This window comes from Chrysemys picta, chromosome 5 (genome assembly GCF_011386835.1).
Source record: "Chrysemys picta bellii isolate R12L10 chromosome 5, ASM1138683v2, whole genome shotgun sequence".
Classification (NCBI taxonomy): domain Eukaryota; kingdom Metazoa; phylum Chordata; order Testudines; family Emydidae; genus Chrysemys; species Chrysemys picta.
The window spans coordinates 94650314-94669127 of record NC_088795.1 but is presented as its reverse complement, the minus strand read 5'-3'; the positions used below and the strand labels follow the sequence as shown (position 1 = coordinate 94669127).

The 18814-nt window shown below is 42.5% G+C and overlaps 1 protein-coding gene across 13 annotated transcripts in view; it reads left to right on the top strand.

The window, feature by feature from the left end:
* ATP10D (ATPase phospholipid transporting 10D (putative)) overlaps positions 1-18814 on the top strand; it is a 120142-nt gene extending 101328 nt beyond the window's left edge. For 10 of the 13 annotated variants that reach the window (XM_065598090.1, XM_042850341.2, XM_005309924.4 and 7 more), the window contains 9 exons: positions 7188-7372; positions 9578-9887; positions 10585-10661; positions 11198-11323; positions 11865-12065; positions 14257-14337; positions 14601-14705; positions 16118-16305; positions 17726-18814. In XM_065598090.1, the coding sequence (XP_065454162.1) occupies positions 7188-7372; positions 9578-9887; positions 10585-10661; positions 11198-11323; positions 11865-12065; positions 14257-14337; positions 14601-14705; positions 16118-16305; positions 17726-18239 (1787 nt within the window). In that variant the 3' untranslated portion in view covers positions 18240-18814. The remainder of the gene's footprint in view (positions 1-7187; positions 7373-9577; positions 9888-10584; positions 10662-11197; positions 11324-11864; positions 12066-14256; positions 14338-14600; positions 14706-16117; positions 16306-17725) is intronic. The other 3 variants (XM_042850343.2, XM_065598087.1, XM_042850342.2) reach the window with 2 other exon arrangements.

Sequence of the window (18814 nt, the reverse complement as noted above, 5' to 3'; positions counted from 1 at the left end):
GTCTGCTCAGACACAGCCTCCAGCATGTAAATCACTCCCAATTATACTGTGTGAATGTTATAGCCAGCCACTCATGAATTACACTATAGGGCAACACCAGCAAACTCCCAGTCCTGTAATTTACCCCAGAAATGTGCATTTTGTACTGCCTCATATAAAGTCTATCACTTTATTAATAGAAAATGATATGCACAAATCTCGTTATCTCAAATGGCGCTTCCCAAACACTTCAGTCCAAACACACTGGTTTAGATAAAACAAATGTATTAACTACACAGAGAGAGATTTTAAGTAACTACAAGTAATGAGGCATACAACTCAGAATTGGCAACAAGGAAATAAAAGGTAAAATGCAACTAACACCTACCTTAAGCTAAGTGAAGACAAAGCAAAGGTCTCTCTCACCACATGTTCCAGCAGTCTTACTGGCTGAGCCTCTTTCAGTCAAGATCTCTCCCACTTGACTTAGTGCTGCTTCCTTTGTTCCTCAGGTGTTGATGATGCCGTATGTAGAGAGTAAGGGAGAGATGATTTGGGACCCTTGCTCTCTTTTCTTGCCCAATAATCATCTTCAGCTGAGGTGCGGGAGACAAAGTCTGTGTGGACATGAACCTCAAGCTGTTTCTTTGTTGAAGATGTAGATTTTTGCTCACCCTCTCTTGGCCACTTAATCAGGGTATGGTCCATTTGATCTAATTGACTCGTGGCTGAGGCACTGACTAGCCTTTTGTCTCTGGAAAACTGGTTTGTGACTGCCCTCCTGAACATGTTGGAACATGTCCCAGCAATATCACACAGTAGAATTCCATAACTTTACATACAATGTTGCTACACGTATTTTACCAGGACAGTGATGATCAGCAAATCATGAGTTTCCAAGTGGTAGTTCACAAAGCATATTTTGTACACAATTTATCATAATTCTATGAAAGTGGTGAGCGTAGGGGTGCAGACTGTCACACAGGGCCATAGCGCTCATCTGCAAAGCTGGCTGCATAGCGGGGAATAGGCTCTCTTGAAGCAATGTAGGGGCTCCCCCTGTGCAGTTGTGGAGCTGGCAAAGGGATTGTGCTCCTTGAGGTACAGTCTCTTCTGGAGCTCCCCTTGTGGCAGGGCAGCTCAGCACTTCCTCCAGCCTAGGCAAGAGGGTCAGTGACTAGTGCTAGGTGGGAGGATAGGTGCTTTTCGTCCTGCTTCTCTTCATCCCTTTGCTTGATTAAATAATACCACATGGTGTAGCTGCAGTAAGAGTGAGGGAACTAGTGCTGGGAAATGACAGCAGCTCCATCCTTAAGGTACATCTACACTGCAGCATACTTTTTGGTAGCGTGGATAGTGCATACACCACAAACCCCCTGGCATGGGTATAAAGAGCAGTGTGGACAGTGAGGCACTGGTAAGGTGAGTAAAGACACTGCTGAACCCATCATAGCTCTCTACAGCCCAAGCAGTGCTTCCCTGGCTACACTATGGCAAGGAGCAGAGCTGGGTGGGACTCGTTTCCTGCCCCCCATGGGGGCTGGCCCAGGTCTCAGTTCTGCCACCCTGAATGTTCCTCCATGCTCCCTAGGGGGGTGCACAATTTGGGGACCTCTGTTCTATAGAGAGTCCAGGGAGCAAGAAGATTCCTGCAGGGCCCTGAGTCAATAAGGAGAGAGAGCTCTCCAAGCAGGGAGGCCTGGGAAAGACCCTGATCAAACAAGGAAGAGGCTGAGGAATAGCCCCAGAGAGGGCAGAAGGTTCTGTTTTTGTGTGAAAATCTTTTTGGACTGTTATATGGAACAACTGTGACCCTAGAAGGGGTGGACTAAAGACTGTGACCCAGTTGGAGGGCCGAGTTAGAGAGAAACCACCACAGTGCTGCAGTGGCTTTCAGCAGGGGGCACTAGTATGGCGAGAGAGCTGCGATGCCATGCCTGGCCACAAGGGGGTGCCTAGTGGTGAGTGGACATGGGAGCTGACAGCTCCCCGCTGCAGGAGCCTTTCCCTGCTGCCTCCCTTCCTGTGAGAGCCTTTCACTGACATGTGTAGCTACACACTGCAGTGTGGCTGCAGCCTGCTTTTCCCTGCAGCATGTAGCTACGCACCAGATAGACTCACCGCGGCAAGTAGTGTGCAGTGTAGAAGTAGCATTAGAGGATGAAGAGCAAACAGGTGGAGTCAATCCAGTTACTATCAAGGTCACAAACAGAGGCTTGAGATGGTCCATAGTCCCTGGTTGAAGAAATGCCATAGAGAAGGGTGGAGTCCATGCTGATGTACAGGGAGTCCCAGTCCTTTGGCGTACCAGATGATGGGGCCCCACAGTTACAAAATTAAATCACTTTATTAAAATCTCTATTGAAATAAAATGTAATTTCCAGTAAGAATATCCTTTCTGTGCCATAGGGGGTGTTTGTTTCTTTATGGTGCTGCACTGTGCACAAAGCTGGGTCCCAGTAGTATATACTTCTAATCTGCCCTAGATTAGATGGAGAAGGAAGCAATATTGCAGCAGGGCTGTATTAAGACAATGTACTCTCCCAACCCTGAAGATAATTTTTTGTTCCTCTCGCCTGCCAGCTGAGCCTGAGTGAAATGACTTCCAACCACTGAAAGAGCAGGGGTCTTGAAGGCATTGTCTCCAAGTGCATGGTTGGCCGCTGGCCAATCAGCTGTGTGGCACCTGCTTGATGAAACAGCAGAAGCAAGAGTTTATCTGACCATAGGGCCCATGTCCCCATTACCCTATCTCAGTCTTCCGCTGCATTGCAGTTCATTGTCTATCAGAACTGGGCACTAGGAAGGAAAGACAAGTCCGTACAGTGAATGCTTTTTTTCTTTCAACCATGCCGTCACAGATGGGTTTGCTCTGTCATTGTGGAGTGAAAGCCAGTAAATTATGGTTCTACCCAACCACTCTGGCATGTGGGGAGTCTTTGCTTAGTTTTACAACTTAGTTCCCATTGCGGGAATCTCTTATGCCCCAGATATCCTGCAAGTCAAACCGTATCTGCAAGTTACAACACAGTTCTATTTTATAGTGTGGACAGGACATAAAACATGTCCCTGAGCCTTGCTGATTCAGGGACATGAGTGTGTTTCAGAGCTGTTTCAGATACACTGCCTTGTGAGTTGTCCCCTGACACAGTTCTGTCTGTTGTTAAGACTGGGTGTTAGACAGTAGCATTGTGCTAAAATCCCAGACAATCTTTCAACTTGAAATCTGCCAGTATTGTGCTAAAATGCCACATGAAAGTTCTCAGTCTTGCAAGGCTTATCAATGGACAGAGGGCTAAAAGTTGTGGGGGGAGAGAATGGAAAATTAAGTTCGGAGGAGCAACAAGAGGAGAAACAGCGGGAGAATCTGTTCAGCATCTTAGATGTCTATACACAAATACAAGCAGTTTGGGGAAGAAATAAGAAGAACTGAAAGTATTAGTATATAAACTAGATTATGACTTAATTGGAATTACACAGGTTTGGAATATTGGTATAGAGGGGTCTAGTTTGTCCAGGAAGAACAAGAAGGGAAAAAGGGGAGGAGAAGTTTCATTGTACGTTAAGAATGTACACATTTGTTCTGAGCTCCAGAAGAGTTGAAAGCCTCTAGGTGAAGATAAAAGGGGGAAGGAAACGGGTGATGTCACAATAAGGGTCTACTATTGATCACCAAATCAGGAGAAGGTGGTGAATGAGCTATTTCTGGAACAACAGAAATAACCAAAACACAAGACCTGGTATTAATGGGGGACTTTAACTACCCAGACATATGCAGGAAAAATAATAAGGCAAAATGTCCAATAAGTTCTTGGAATGTGTTGGGGACAATTTTTTTGTTTCAGAAGGTGGAAGAACTAACCGGGGGGGACAGATATTTTAGACTTGATTCTAACTAATAGGGAGGAATTGGATTTGAATCTGAAAGTTGAAGGCAACTTGGGTGAAAGGAATCATGAAATGATAGATTTCACGGTTCTAAGGAAAGGAAGGTGAGAGAGCAACAGAATAGGGACAGTAAAATTAACAGATCAGGCTTTAACAAACTAAGAGAACTAGTAGGAAGGTCCTATAGGTAGAAAATCTAAGGGAAAAAGTAGCTCAAGAGAGCTGGTAGTTTCTAAAAGTTAATATTTAGGGTGCAACAGAAGACTATCCTAATGCAAAAGATAGATAGGAAGACTAGTACAAGGCCAATGTGGCTGCATCAGGACCTCTTTAATGACCTGAATTAAAAAAGAAATCCTGCGGTGAGTGGAAACATGGACAAATTGCTAAGGATCAGTACAAAAGAATAGCATGAGCATGTGGGGACAAAGTCAGAAAGGCTAAGGCTTGAAATAAGTTATGATTGGAGAATGACATAAGAGAGACTGAGAAAAGAGGGTCTATAAATACATTAGGAACAAGAGCAAGCAGAAGGCTGAAGTGTTTAATGCCCATTTTGCTTTAGTCTTCACTAAAAAGTTAATTGTGTCCACATACTCAACACAATTAATATTCACAACAAGGGGGAAGTAGTGTAAGCCAGGATAAGGGAAGAACAGATTATGGAATATTTAGATAAGTTTTATTTAAGTTGGCAGCACCTGAAGAAATTCACCATAGGGTACTTTAGGAAGTAGCTGAAGCAATCTCAGAACCATCAGCAATTATCTTCAAGAACTCATGGAGGATGGGTGTGGTCCCAGAGGACTGGAGAAAGGCAAGCATGGTACCTTGTCCTTAAAAAAGGGGAATGAAGAGGACCCAGGGAATTAGGCACAATCAGCCTAACTTCAATATCTGGAAAGATACTGGAACAAATTGTTTAACTATCAATTTGTAAACACTGAGAGGATAATAGGGTGATAAGGAATAGCCACCATCATGGATATGTAAAAAAACAAATAATGCAAACAAACCTAATTTCCTCTTTTGACAGGGTTACTGGCCTAGTGGATAGAGGGGAAGCAGTAGACCTGATGTATCTTGATTTTTAGTAAGGCATTTACCAGTCCCACATGACATTCTCATAAGCAAACTAGGGAAATGTGGTCTCTAGATGAAATTACTATAAAATGGGTGCAAAATTGGTTGAAAAAATGTACTTGGTGTTCCCTTTAATTTTCCCCACCATGTGAGGAATGAATTTTATGTGCACCAATATGGAGGTGGTGTGTGACATGTCACCTTCACATTGGTGCACATAACAAAATTCATGTGGTGGGGGTGGGGCTGAGGGGGCCAGAGGGTTGGGTGCAGGGGGTGAGGGCTCTGGTTGGGGGTGCAGGCTCTGGGGTGGGGTGGGGATGATTAGGTTTGGGGTGCAGGTGGGGGCTCCAGGACTACGGAGGGGAGAGAGCTCTCTCCCCACAGCAGCACCTGGCTGCGGGGGGGGGGGGGGGGAGAGGTGACTCTCCGCCTCGGCTGCACCTGGGGCCGGATCCAGCCTCAAACTGAGTTGGGGTTGGGGGAGGGGTGCCCCTCCCGTGGCAGGTTGGGGGCCGGACTAGGTCAGGGGAGGGTTGCGCCTCCCCCAGCCACGGCAGGTCCCCGGTCAGGTTCTCCGAGCACCTGCGCAGCGCTAAATAGGCTGCTGCACGGCTGCGCTGCTTACAGGGAATTTAGCTCACAGACTAAGTATCAATAATGGTTTTGTGGGAACCTTGGAGGTTGTATCTAGTGGGGGCCTGCCAAAGATCTCTCCTGGATCCAGTACAACATAAGAACGGCCATACTGGGTCACACCAAAGGTCCATCAAGCCCAGTATCCTGTCCTCTGACAGTGGCCAATAGCAGGTGCTCCAAAGGGAATTAACAGACAGGTTATCATCTAGTGATCCATCCCCTGTCACCCAATCCCAGCTTCTGGCAACGGAGGCTAGGGACACCATTCCTGCCCATCCTGGCTAATAGTTCCATCAATGGCTATCTTCCATGAATCTATCTAGCTCCCTTTTGAACCCTGTTATAGTATTGGCCTTCACAACACCCTCTGGCAAGGAGTTCCAGAGGCTGACAGTGCGTTGCGTGAAAAAATACTTTCTTGTGTTTGTTTTAAACCTGCTACCTATTAATTTCATTTGGTGGCCCCTTGTTCTTGTATTATGAGGAGGAGTAAATAACACTTATGATTTTATAGACCTCTATCATATCCCCCCTTAGTCGCCTCTTTTCCAAGCTGAAAAGTCCCAGTCTTATTAATCTCTCCTCATACAGAAGTTGTTCTAGTCCCCTAATCATTTTTGTTGTCCTTTTCTGAACCTTTTCCAATTCCAGTACCATTCAATATTTTCATTAATGACTTGGATAGTGGAGTGGAGATTATGCTTATAACATTTGTGGATGACACCAAGCTGGGAGGGGTTGCTAGCACTTTGGAGGACAGGATTAGAATTCAAAACTACCTTGATAGATTGCAAGCAGATTCAAAAACACAACTACAAAATGGGGACTAACCGGCTAGGCAGTAGTACCGGAGAAAAAAGATCTAGGGGTTTTAGTGGGTCACAAATCGAATATGAGCCAACGGTGTGATGCAGTTGTGAAAAGGCTGATATCATTCTGGGGTGTATTAACAGGAGTGTTGTATGTAAGACGTGGGAGGTAATTGTCCTGCTGTACTCTGTACTGGGTGAGTCCCCAGCTGGAGTAGTATGTCCAGTTCTGGGTCCCACACTTTAGGAAAGATGTGGACAAATTGGAGAGCAACAAAAATTATAAAAGGTTTAGAAAACCTGACCTGTGAGGAAAGAGTTAAAAAAAACTCGGTGTTTTTAGCCTTAAGAAAAGGAGACTGAAGGGGGACATGATAATCATCTTCAGATCAGTTAAGGGGTGTTGAAAGAGGATGGTGATCAGGTGTTCTTCCTGCCCACTTGAAGGTAGGATAGGAAGTAATTAGCTTAGTCTGCAACAAGGGAAGTTTTGGTTAGATATTAGAAAAACCTTTCTAATTATAAGGCTAGTTAAGCACGGGAATAGATTTCCAAGGAAGGCTGTGGAATCCCCGTGACTGGAGGTTTTTAAGGACAGGTTAGGCAAACACCTGTCAGGGATGGTTTAAGTATATTTGGTGCTGCCTCATCATGGGGAGCTGCACTAAATGAACTTTCAGGTCCCTTCCAGCCCTAAATTTCTATGACTCAATGACTAATTAAATTTTTCCATGTTTATTTGTTTTGACTTTTTAATTTTTGCTTGAATCCACGTGCTTTTTATCGCAGGTGCCACTGGGATTGAGGATCGCCTGCAGGAGGGTGTTTCAGACACTATAGAGGCACTGCGAAAAGCTGGGATCAAAATTTGGATGCTGACAGGAGATAAACAAGAGACTGCTGTCAATATCGCGTATGCTTGCAGGTTATTGGAGCCAGATGACAAAATCTTCACCCTCAAATCGCTAAGTAAAGTGAGTGGAAAATGAGATTGCCCTCCCTGTCGCCCCACAAACAATTTTTTGCCAGAAATGATGATCAGACTATACTAGAAGCGCTGTTTAAAAAAAAAAATTAAAAAACTACACATTTTCTAAGATGTCCTTTGTATACAGAAAAATTGAGGGTCTTTTCCCCCCATCCTGTGCATAAAGTATATTTTACACTTGTCTTACAGAAACCTGTTTCTAAATACAACCCCTAAATGCTTGTTAAGTATTTAAATTGACTGCAGTGTCTCACTTCTCTTTGTATTAGGAAAAGATGTTGATACAATGTACATGTTTATAAATGTTTGCAGAAAGCTAGACCTTGAAGTATACTAGGAATTTAGGGGGGCGGGGATAACTTAGGCCTGGTCCCCACTAAGCCCCCCCTTCGGACTAAGGTACGCAAATTCAGCTACGTGAATAACTTACCGAACTTACCGCGGGTCCAGACGCGGCAGGGAGGCTCCCCCATCGATGCCGTGTACTCCTCTCGCCGAGCTGGAGTACTGGCGTCGACGGCGAGCACTTCCGGGATCGATTTATCGCGTCTTAACCGGACGCGATAAATCGATCCCAGAACATTGATTGCCTGCCGCCGGACCCTCCGGTAAGTGTAGACGTACCCTTAGTGGTTTGAGCACCGGCTTGCTAAAGCTAGGGTTGTGAGTTCAATCCTTGAGGGGGCCATTTAGGGATCTGGGGCAAAATTAGTACTTGGTCCTGCTAGTGAAGGTAGGGGATTGGACTCAATGACCTCTCAAGGTCCCTTCCAGTTCTATGAGATAGGTATATTTCCAATATAGTCACAGATCAAAGAATTATTGACACAGAAATTGTTAAATTTAATTTTTTGCTGCTCTGTGTCATATTTTCCCTCAGCCCTGCCTGATTAGCATTAATACACAAGGAATTATCTCATTAAAGTGGTATTACACACAGATCCAGAGCATTAATCTGCTTGTATTTTTTAACGGAGAAAAAATTTTTTTTCCTTCTCCTTTTGAAAATAGTTCAGTCATTTGGTAAATAAAACAGTGTTCAAATTTGCAACTGCAGTGGGAGTCAAAATCAGTCTTGCTTGATAATTGTGACATCTGCTGGATGTTTATAACTAATTGCATTTTGATTCTCTGTTTTGTGAGCTATTTAAGATAGAATTTTAAAGAAAAAAATGGCTAGTCATTATCCAGATTAAGTGACCTGCAAAAATAGTACTGTAGTTGAGGGTAAACATGGGCACACAGAGTTTACCTACTTCTCCTTGGGGAAATAAGGAGTTTAGTTAAAGTTTAGTTTAGATTGGTTTACCCACGTCTTTTTTTACTGCTATACCGCTGCTTGCTCAATACATGTGTGTGGGGAGGACTGGGCATGTGATAACCTTTTGTTCTTTATGATTTTTAAAGAATGTGTTTTTAAGAGGGGGGTGTGCTTGCTTGCTTGTTTTGCTTGTACTATACCTTAGAAACTCAGGTCTTGCCTTCTTTGGGAGATTCTCTGGTAACTGGATAATTAGTGCAACAGATTGAAAAAGGAAGGGATTTTTAAGTCATTCTATAAAAAATTGTTGGATATTTATTTTTGTTCACAGCCATCTGCCTTCCACAGTTGCTTAACAATTTGGATAAATGGTGCCTTGGTTAGTGATGCAACACTTCGCTTTTTTTGGTTAGGGTGTTAGCTATAACAATAAACAGGCTCTGAGGTCCTCCAGCAAAACTTGACGTTGTTGATATGTCTAGGTAAAATTAGAAGCAGACACAAACTTTTTTTTACAAAAATCTTTTGGGCCTTTTGATAGATTATAAAGAAGCAAAACCAAAAAAAAAAAAGTACAAGGCCAATTTTTTTGGAAGGCTTTGCAGGTCACCTTTAACCTGGATTTGAAAGGTATCCCTGGGTTTCCATTCCAAACTAAACAAATTAAGAGAGCAAAAGACTCATAACTCATAAGCCTGCTTTATATTACAGAATTCTTAATGGTCATTACTCACATAATAGTCCAGTAAATATTTTCCCAGTTAGTGCAAAATCCACACCAGTCTGCTTAAACAAGGTTGAACTGGCCTTCTCTGCAGACAGCAAACTCTGTCCAACTGTAATTTTAAAAAACAATAGAGCTGGAGAGCCAATTGAGGTCAGGGTAGAAGATAGTCTGATGTAACATCCTTTCTTTTTGCCTTACACAAGGACACCTGTGCGTTGTTGATGAACGCTATTTTAGAAGACATCCAAAAAAGTATGTATGCCAAAAAAAATCACAACTCCAAACTTGCGAGCGTCTTTCCTACTCCCTCCACCCAAGCTCCAGAGTTCAGTGCCAGCCTGGTTATTGATGGAAAGACTTTAGAATATGCCCTGCACGAGAGCCTGCAAAGTATCTTCCTGGAACTCACGGAGAGGTGCCGGGCTGTGGTCTGCTGCAGAGCAACGCCCCTGCAGAAAAGTGAAGTGGTCAAACTGGTGCGAAACAGGTTGAAAGTGATGACACTAGCCATAGGTGAGTCTCCGCCCCAGCTGCGAGCTCGGTTATTTCTGCTCCCTGGAAAAAAGAGGAGCTATTTTTAATATTTTTGTTGCTGTCTCTTACACGTTTTACCCATGGAAGAGATGAACTACCTTGGGCCAAATTCATTTCTGGCATAAACTGGTGTAACTCCACTGAGTCAATACTGCCAGTGAATTTGGCCCTTAAATTAGTTACTGGAAGCCCTTCTTCCTAGGCTTGCAATAACAGTAATACTGATGCTTTCTCTGGTACTTTATCAGTTCATTTTTTTAAGGGGTACGTGAGGGGAGTTTTTCTGCCATTCTCTATCACAAATATCCCATGTGTGGGAGAGGCAGGAAATGGTCCAGTCTCTTTCACGTAGAGCTAGAGTTAACAAAGATCCCAGTTCTGCTGTCCCAAGGTATCGGCGAGTTTCTGAAAAATGTAACCGCAAACATCCATTGGGCACTATTTTCCTGTAAAATCCACTGCTTCCCGTTACTAGCTTTCTATTCATGGGGTATTCCATAGTTTACAGTGTTGGTTAGAACAATACTTCTTAGTATTCTGGGCAGTGTTCTGATAGCTTTGTCTCCTCTCGCCATCTCTGTGTAGACTACATTAGCCAGCAGAGCTACCTCCACATTGTGTTCCAACTAAGATTATCTTCTTCCTCTCCCTCCCTCCCCCCTGCCCTCCCTGGAAGGTGATGGTGCCAATGATGTCAGTATGATCCAAGTGGCTGATACCGGAGTGGGACTCTCAGGCCAAGAAGGCATGCAGGTAGTGGAGACAAAAAACCGCTGCAAATCAAACCGGACTCAGATTGAAATAGAATCAGGGTTCAGCTTTGAGGTTTAGAGGCTACACAATACGTTGCCACAGAAGGGACCAGCTTGTGTTCTGAGCTCACTCCCAAGCCCGAGTGCTTTTCCAGGAGCAATCAGAGGCTGAGCACTGCAGGGGCTTGTGCTCTTGGACGAGGGAGCCTATTGCTTGTTACTGAGCACCCTGTTCTTCCAACTCTCCCTGTTGTTCCTGGCCAACACACGGAGCCCACATGAAGTTGGCCTTGATGTACATGAAGGCAGAGCTTGGCCTCCTACATCTGAGATGTTAGTCAGAGTTGTGTTTGTGCAGCCTGTAGCATGTAGGGGCTCTGATATGAACGGAGCACTGGGTGCTACCTTAGTCCGTATGAACAATAAATAGTAGCAATATAATATAAATGTCCCACTCATTTGTCTGCATTTGATGCACATCACGTCTGGTATTTTAACTGTTCAGGTATAACAACTCTTTCTTTGTGTGTGTTGCAGGCTGTGATGGCGAGTGACTTTGCAATTTCGCAGTTCAAACACCTCAGCAAGCTGCTGCTTGTCCATGGTCACTGGTGCTACACCAGGCTGGCCAACATGATCCTTTATTTTTTCTACAAGAATGTGGTATGTAGCTACAGAGTATCCGGGGAAAGGTTCTCAGTTTGTGAGTGGGTGCGATTTGGTTACCTATTCTTGCTTGGTTTTCCTTGTGGCTTTTGAAGGTGGAGACAGTAGAATAAATGCATAATTGTCAGAAATAAAGGACAAGCGTTAAGGGACTCAACTTTCAAGCTCTCTTGACGGAGGGCTGAGCCTGTCCATCTGCCTTGGATGAGTTCACTGCTCCAGATTCATTTAAAATCACTTAAGCTTTATCTGTTTTATTTAAAAAGCTATCTGTAGTCATTACTGGGAGGCAGTGACAAGGGGAATATTTGAATGAGTTACGCATCTGGACAATGGGTTTTGAAATATTAAGACATTTACCGGTAAAATTATATTTTAAGTGCAGTGTCGGGGCATATTTGTATGGAAAGCAAGTGTATATTTCATTTCCTGCAGACCACCTGTAACAATACAGAGATAAGATCTGTCCTCTTTTTCCTGAGCTTGCATAATGCTCAGCTGTGGGCTTTGGTTTGTTCTTTTGTCTTTGAATTGTTAGGCCTATGTAAACCTCCTGTTCTGGTACCAGTTCTTTTGTGGGTTTTCGGGAACATCCATGACGGACTATTGGGTTTTGATTTTCTTCAACCTCCTCTTCACTTCGGTGCCGCCCATCATTTATGGCATCCTTGACAAAGATATCTCTGCAGAGATCCTCATGCAGCTACCCGAGCTTTATGTGACTGGTCAGAAGTCTCAGGTACGTTAAAGAATCCTTGGTCTGAGGCAGTTTGAGACACTCAAAATTGGTTTCAGGTTTTTTTCTCTGCTGCATGCTCCTCATCAGTTAAAACACCTTTCCTGTCTTAAACCATCTGGAGGGGACATGCAACTAAAAGCTATTTTTCAGAGGTCATTAGTCAGGCCTCTTGCTGTCTTGTGAGGTGGGTAGGAAAGAGGAGCGCTCTGGCTGAGGCTGTGAGCTAGATGACTATCCTGTTACCAGTATGTTCTGTATTGGATAATGCCCAGTTTACAATGGTTGAGAGACAGCTGTCCACAAGATCTCTAGAAACTAAGGTACCTGTACTTCAGTGTCATTGAAGGGCTCAGCTACCACAGTGATGAGCACAGTGCAAGAATCTGAACAGAGTAGAATTTACTGCACCACGTGGGACCATCTTCAGCTAAATCCCATCATTCTGGGTTCCTTTCCTCCTGGTTCCTGCTGTCCTGGACTTCACTGCTTCCTCCCTCTCGCAGCTCCCTTCTGTATATTTCGTGTGTGCCTGCAATGAAGCAGGAAAATTTTAACAACATGTTTAAAATTAGCAATCACGTTAGTCTGAAAAAAGATCGTTTTAAAGTTAAAACGAGGCAACTCATTCAGCCTTTCACTGATTTCTGCTTTGCTCAGCATGAGATGTAGCAAAGTTTTTACTCGTATGAATTTTGAGGTAAGTAAAGTACCATATTCTAGTGACTTTTGCTGATACAATAGCAATACCAGGCTTAGAGGGGCATTCAGCATACTCTTAGCCTAAAACTCACCATTTCCTGACCATTGTAGGCCTCTCAACAGCCAACATCACCAGATTAATGGCTCCTAGTCTAAAAAATGCTCCAGCATGCAGCGTGCTGATGACCTAACATCAGCTGTAGATCCTTGCTGTAGCCCACTGCTTCTTTAGAAGGGGAAAAAAGGTGGTGAGGTGAGCAGGGCAGGGAGTTTAAGAAATATAAATTTGGCGTTGTAGGGGGAGGGGTATCTACCTCCCAAAACTTGTTCAGTTTCACTTTTCGTATTTTGCATCACTTGGTTTATAAAGTAATAAAGTTTGCAAAACCATATGATCTATCAAAATGAGATGCTTGTGAAGCCTCCATATGCAGGCCGTAGCTGCAAGTCTGTGGCTTGCAAGTCAGAGATTTGACTAAATACATCTCTGGAAGAACCTCAAGATTTGGCCTTCCTCCCTCTGAGATGCTGAATCTCTCCACCTTTTCCCAATTACCTCCAAATCTTCCTCCTCCCTTCAGCCTAGCATGGGGGTAATGATTACTGCTTAACACAATAGCTTTTGAACAAAACTTTGGTCTAATTTTTGTCCTGGTTTACCATTTTGCCTTGCTGTCTCTTCTGGAACCATTGTTAAATTGTATTTCCCTTTATCTCTTGCTATGAAGTGCATTGAGGCAGGCATTCTGAGTGAAGGACACAATGTAAAAACAAGTGGAAATGTTTTATAAAATAATTGCATCACAATATTGCACTAGTGGGTTGATTTTTATATTGAACATGCTATAGCTTACATTCTTCAAAGGACAGATCTTTTCAGTGCTCAGCCCTGTACAAAATGCAGAAGACGACTGTGTGTCTGACCCCAGGGGTTTACAAACTATGATCCAGGTCCTGCATCTGCTGTTGCAGCCCCCTATGCCCAAGAGACGTCTCGCCAAGATTAATGGGACTCCATGTGGTCCTGGGGATGTGCTAGCAGAGCCTGCTGCAACACCAAGGTCCACATCCCGTTCTTGGTATAATCTCTGGTAATTAGCTGTATGCCTACAATGAGCTCTCTCATTTTTACCATGACCATCTCACTATGGGCTTGTCTATATGGGGAAATTGATCAAAATAAGCTATGCAAGAGCTATTTTAGTTGATTTTCCCATATAGACATCCAACAAATGTCTCCTTTTTGTGCAATGTTAACATGTGGGATATTGGTTAGGGGTTTGCTAGCCCTAGAGGGGCTCACTGTCTGTATCGTCTTAAAATAGCATTTTAAAGTGCAGTAAGTAGAGCTGCCAAGCGCTTGAGCAAACAAGATGATTATACGTAACGATAGGAATTTAGTTTTCCCAGAGTCAGAAATGTATTACTGCTGAGGCTGCTGGGATTTGTTCATTTCACTGAGGCAATGGTACCTCCTGTGTTTCCTCTTCAGGCATATTCACCTCCAACTTTCTGGATCACCTTGCTGGATGCTTTTTACCAAAGCCTGGTTTGCTTTTTTGTGCCTTACTTTGTAAGTACTGGATTTGAATTGTATTAATACACTTGTCATTTTCTCTAATTTGCTGGTGTGGTTTTTAAATCTAACTAAGGGTTTTTGGTTGCACTTTCTCATGCACTGTTAAAATTGAGGATAATTATTGGACCCATTTCGAATTTTGCATATGTAAATTGATCCCGTATTGCAGCTGTTTGTATCCCAGTGGAATGTGATATGGCAAAATATTAGGGCTATATGCATAGAATATATCAATTAGCGTGTCTCTTACTTTGCAGACTTATCGTGGTTCTGACATAGACATCTTTTCTTTTGGAAACCCGTTAAACACAGCAGCACTCTTCATAATATTACTGCACCTCCTGATTGAGAGTAAAACTTTGGTAAGAATGTTCTTCATGCATTCTAAAGGGTATATTCTTTCCCCAGTGTGTGTATACAACTCTCATTAAAACTAAACAAGGGAAGAACTCTATATATGAAAGCAAATAAATATATTAAGGGTGGAATGCTGATCGTTTTACTCATGTGAGCAGTAAGTACTCCTATAACTAGCCCATTGGAGTCAACGGGATTACTCACATGAGTAAGGCAAGCAAGCTCTGCCACCAGTATTGTTAATAAATACAAAATAATCCTGCTCTTAATAGCTTCCGTTGCTTTGGTGTTGTACGTTTAGTTTTGCAAAGGGGAAAACAGATACCCTCCCTTTATCAGTTCCTAAGGCTTGATTTTCAGAAACAACAAATGGGGAATGCTGGTTTTGAATGCTGGGAACCGATAAACAGTTTGTAGCCAAGATGAACAATTCAAAGGTGTCTTCCCTGCCAGAATAAAAGGAGCTGTTTTATGCCATAAGATAACAATAGATAGTATTCCAATTCGATTGGATTAATTTAATTCCTTTTTAAACAAATAAGGGTAAAATAGTGAGAAAAATGTAATCATCCTGTTTAAAGTTGGAGGATGTAGGATGGTGGGTGTTTACTCAATGCAGAAAAATAAATAAAAAAGACAGTTTCATTCTTGAGTTGTTTCACAGTAGATGGAATGTCAAGCTGTATTCTAAAGTCTTTTGGCTTAAAGATCTGTGTGTATAAGCCAAGCCTTTTTATCTTGGATTTGGAGGGCACGACAACTATCACAAAAATCCCTTTGTTTAGCAAACTATGGATGATATTAATGTCTCCATTCTCTGAATGGCACAAATGAACTTCTTTTGACATTTTAGAGATGTCAGCAAGCTGTTGGACCAGCAACAGATTATTTTCTTAGTAACTAATGTACTCTATATTGCAAAACAAATATCGCTGAACAAAAGAAATCCAAGACAAATATACAGTTATTCTGTGTTTAAATCAAACTGTGTAGCGGTATCATGTGAAGATTTTGTTCCTGCTTGATTGTAAAGGCCTACTCTGATGCTTATGAGTAATGCAGTCATCTGAAGCATTAAAAAGTCTTGTACCACGGTATCATGAATTGTATATTTAATAGACAAAAATAAAAAAAGGTTGGGGGGGGGGGAAGAATTTAAATTATATGGCTGTGTTTCCTGTCAACTAGAGAGGGAAGAAACCCTTCTCCCTGGGAATATTTGATCTAAAATCAAGAGAATGCTGTCTGTCTGAACTCATTTAGATTTACTTCAGTTCAAGACTGTGTGTGTGTGTGTGTGTGTGTGTCTCCGTCCGCGCACACACATGCAGGTATACACTTTTCTGTTTGTAATAACTTTAATCCTGAATCTCTGATTCTTGTCTTGTTTCCCCTGTCCCTCCTTTCCACATTATAGACTTGGATACACATGGCTGTTATGATAGGTAGCATCTTATTTTACTTTGTCTTCGTACTGACTTTTGGAGCAATCTGCAAAACCTGTAATCCACCATCAAATCCCTATTGGATCATGGAAAAGCACATGACAGACCCAGTGTTTTATCTGGTTTGCATCATTACTACTTGTGTTGCTCTTCTACCGAGGTACTTTATTGTTTTATAACCACTAGTATTAACCGGCTCTGGTTTTCATTGTGGCTATGATACTATAAATCTCTGTGGTGTGGTATTGTCTTTTTGAACATATAAAATTGCACAGCCTGGTAGTGCAAGCATAAATGAGCCCATATGTATGCCAGGAAATGTTAATTGGGATCTTCTCCAGTTAAATTTAAACAAGTATAAAATTGCTGTAATGACTTAGTCTAAATCCTGTTTCTCATGTTTAAGTCAATAATTTATCTTAATCACTTTTCAAAGGTCAGAATTTATATCCAAAGAAGTTATATAAGACGGCAGAGCAAATCATGTACATGCCCTAGAGAAGCTATTTATGGGCCTGTTTTTATTACTGAAACAGTTTTTTTTTTCAAATGTTTTCTTTATTTTTTTTTAAAAAGCTTGAACCCAGGATTTTTGTAAATGGACAAAACATTCAAAAAATCTCTGTGGATTCCTAAAAGTTATTAGGAGATTACTGCTGTGGAATGTACAACTTGTCCCTCCCAATTGTGGGTTGGGGCACTGCATACATAGGATACACATTTTGCTTTAGGACATAAACATATCACTCTGGTTTTCAACCTTGGCTCAGACCTTGCAACTAAACCAGCTGATGGTGGTACTGTAGGCCTGGGCTCAGTTGTATCAGTAAAGCCCACATAATCCCTTCCGCACTGTGCCTGGCTCCAGATGGTGCCACTAGCCACTTGCTTTCCCTCCTAAATTAATTTAAAAATCAAATCCCCAAAGTGACTTTTTTCTGTAGCAATAATGAGCTAAGGCAGGAGAATGCTTTCAACACATTGGCTATTTTAAATCAAACAAACTAGTGAGTGAAACGTAAGGGTTCTGGTTTTAGGAGTGGCTGATTTTTCATGGTAGACTAAATGCAAAGTTTTTAGACTTTTTATAAATAAGGTTATTTGAGTCACTTTCAATCTCCCACTGCCAGAAGTTTCAGCAGAGTTGCCAGAACAGACTGTTTTTGTTTTGAGACCCGCAGGGCCTGATTTTCAGCACTACTGAGAGCCTGCAGCTCCCACTGACTTCAGCTGCAGTGCAAGTACACACTGTCTCTGACAACCAGAGCCTAGGGGGTGTCACGTCCAACACGCAAAAAACTGAGGCACTGAAATCAGTGATCACTTTTAAAAATCTTGGTCCTAATAACCTGTTCTCGTGCAAAACTGCAGGCACACTTATTTATGTGTGCAAGCCTCAAGGTCATTGCTGCAGGGGCTACTGCAGCTTTGGGATTACAGGGCAATCACTGCAGTCTGGGTGATAGGAGTGATGCCTCCTCTCCTTTCCCTGCATGCTCCTGTTTGGTCCTTTAGCATTGCTGAGAAGAGCTTGAATCTGCTTCTGAATGGCTTACTGTAAAACCCTGTTTATATTCTAGATACTTGTTCAGAGTTCTTCAAGGGGCATTGTTTCCATCTCCAGTGTTGAGAGCCAAGCACCTTGACAGACTGAACCCTGAGGAGCAGAAGGAAGCAATTAAGAAGTGGAAGGATGATCTTGTTGGGACATGTAGAATGGGTTTCCAGGGCACTCATGCGTGTTCCAGGTCTGCTGAAGATGAAAGCACTGACCTCTCTTCATACGTCCCAGTGTCTAAGACACCTTTTCATACCTGTCCAGCAGACAGGTCAGTGCAGAAGGCTTCTTTCATATCAGACACACAGGATGAATTCAGGGATGTGAACAGCCTGACTTGTGAGAGAGCTGCATTTTTGAACTCCTCGAAGGAAACTTATTCAGAAACATATGGCACTAATAATTCTTGTGCCGGCGTCCCGGAGTTTACTTTTGCAAAGGGCAGCAATGAAATTTCTCTAATAAATAAGGCCAGTTTGAATTGTTCTTTGACTGAACAGGATGTTTTAACATACCCTGCAAAGCTGGAATGTTAACTGTTTTTAAAAAACAAGAGCATCTGTGCATTACATTACATTCGAGTTTTTTGTTAATGGTGGGTTTGGGGTTTTTTTGGTCAAGTCAGTTGATGCACAAATTTATTCAGAAGCCTTTTGTTTTTTTAACCTTTTAAGTAACTTATTGAGGTATCCTAAATGGGCATGAAGCATTGTGAAAGTACTAACTTTATTAAGAACTCATCATTTTTGGTACATGCTAACTGCATAACATAGTAACTTTGATAAAAATGACAGTGATGTAATTTAAAGGCTGTCCTGGTGGAGACACTTTTACCAGTTGACCCTGACTTTGTCATCCTGAGCTTCACCCAGTGTTGTTGCAATGTTGTGATCTGTAGTGATGTTATGATGACAACTAGTGCTGGTAAGGTCCACTGCACTCTCCAGGAACCTCTTTGCAAAACATTTTTTATCCTGATCATTCTCTTTGTGATCATAATATTTGTGTGATGGTTTCACATCAATGTGGAGGGTTCATACCAGCAAGATTTACAGAACACATTGGCCATGTTCAAAGTCCATTTTATGAAAAAATAAAACCTTCAGTATCA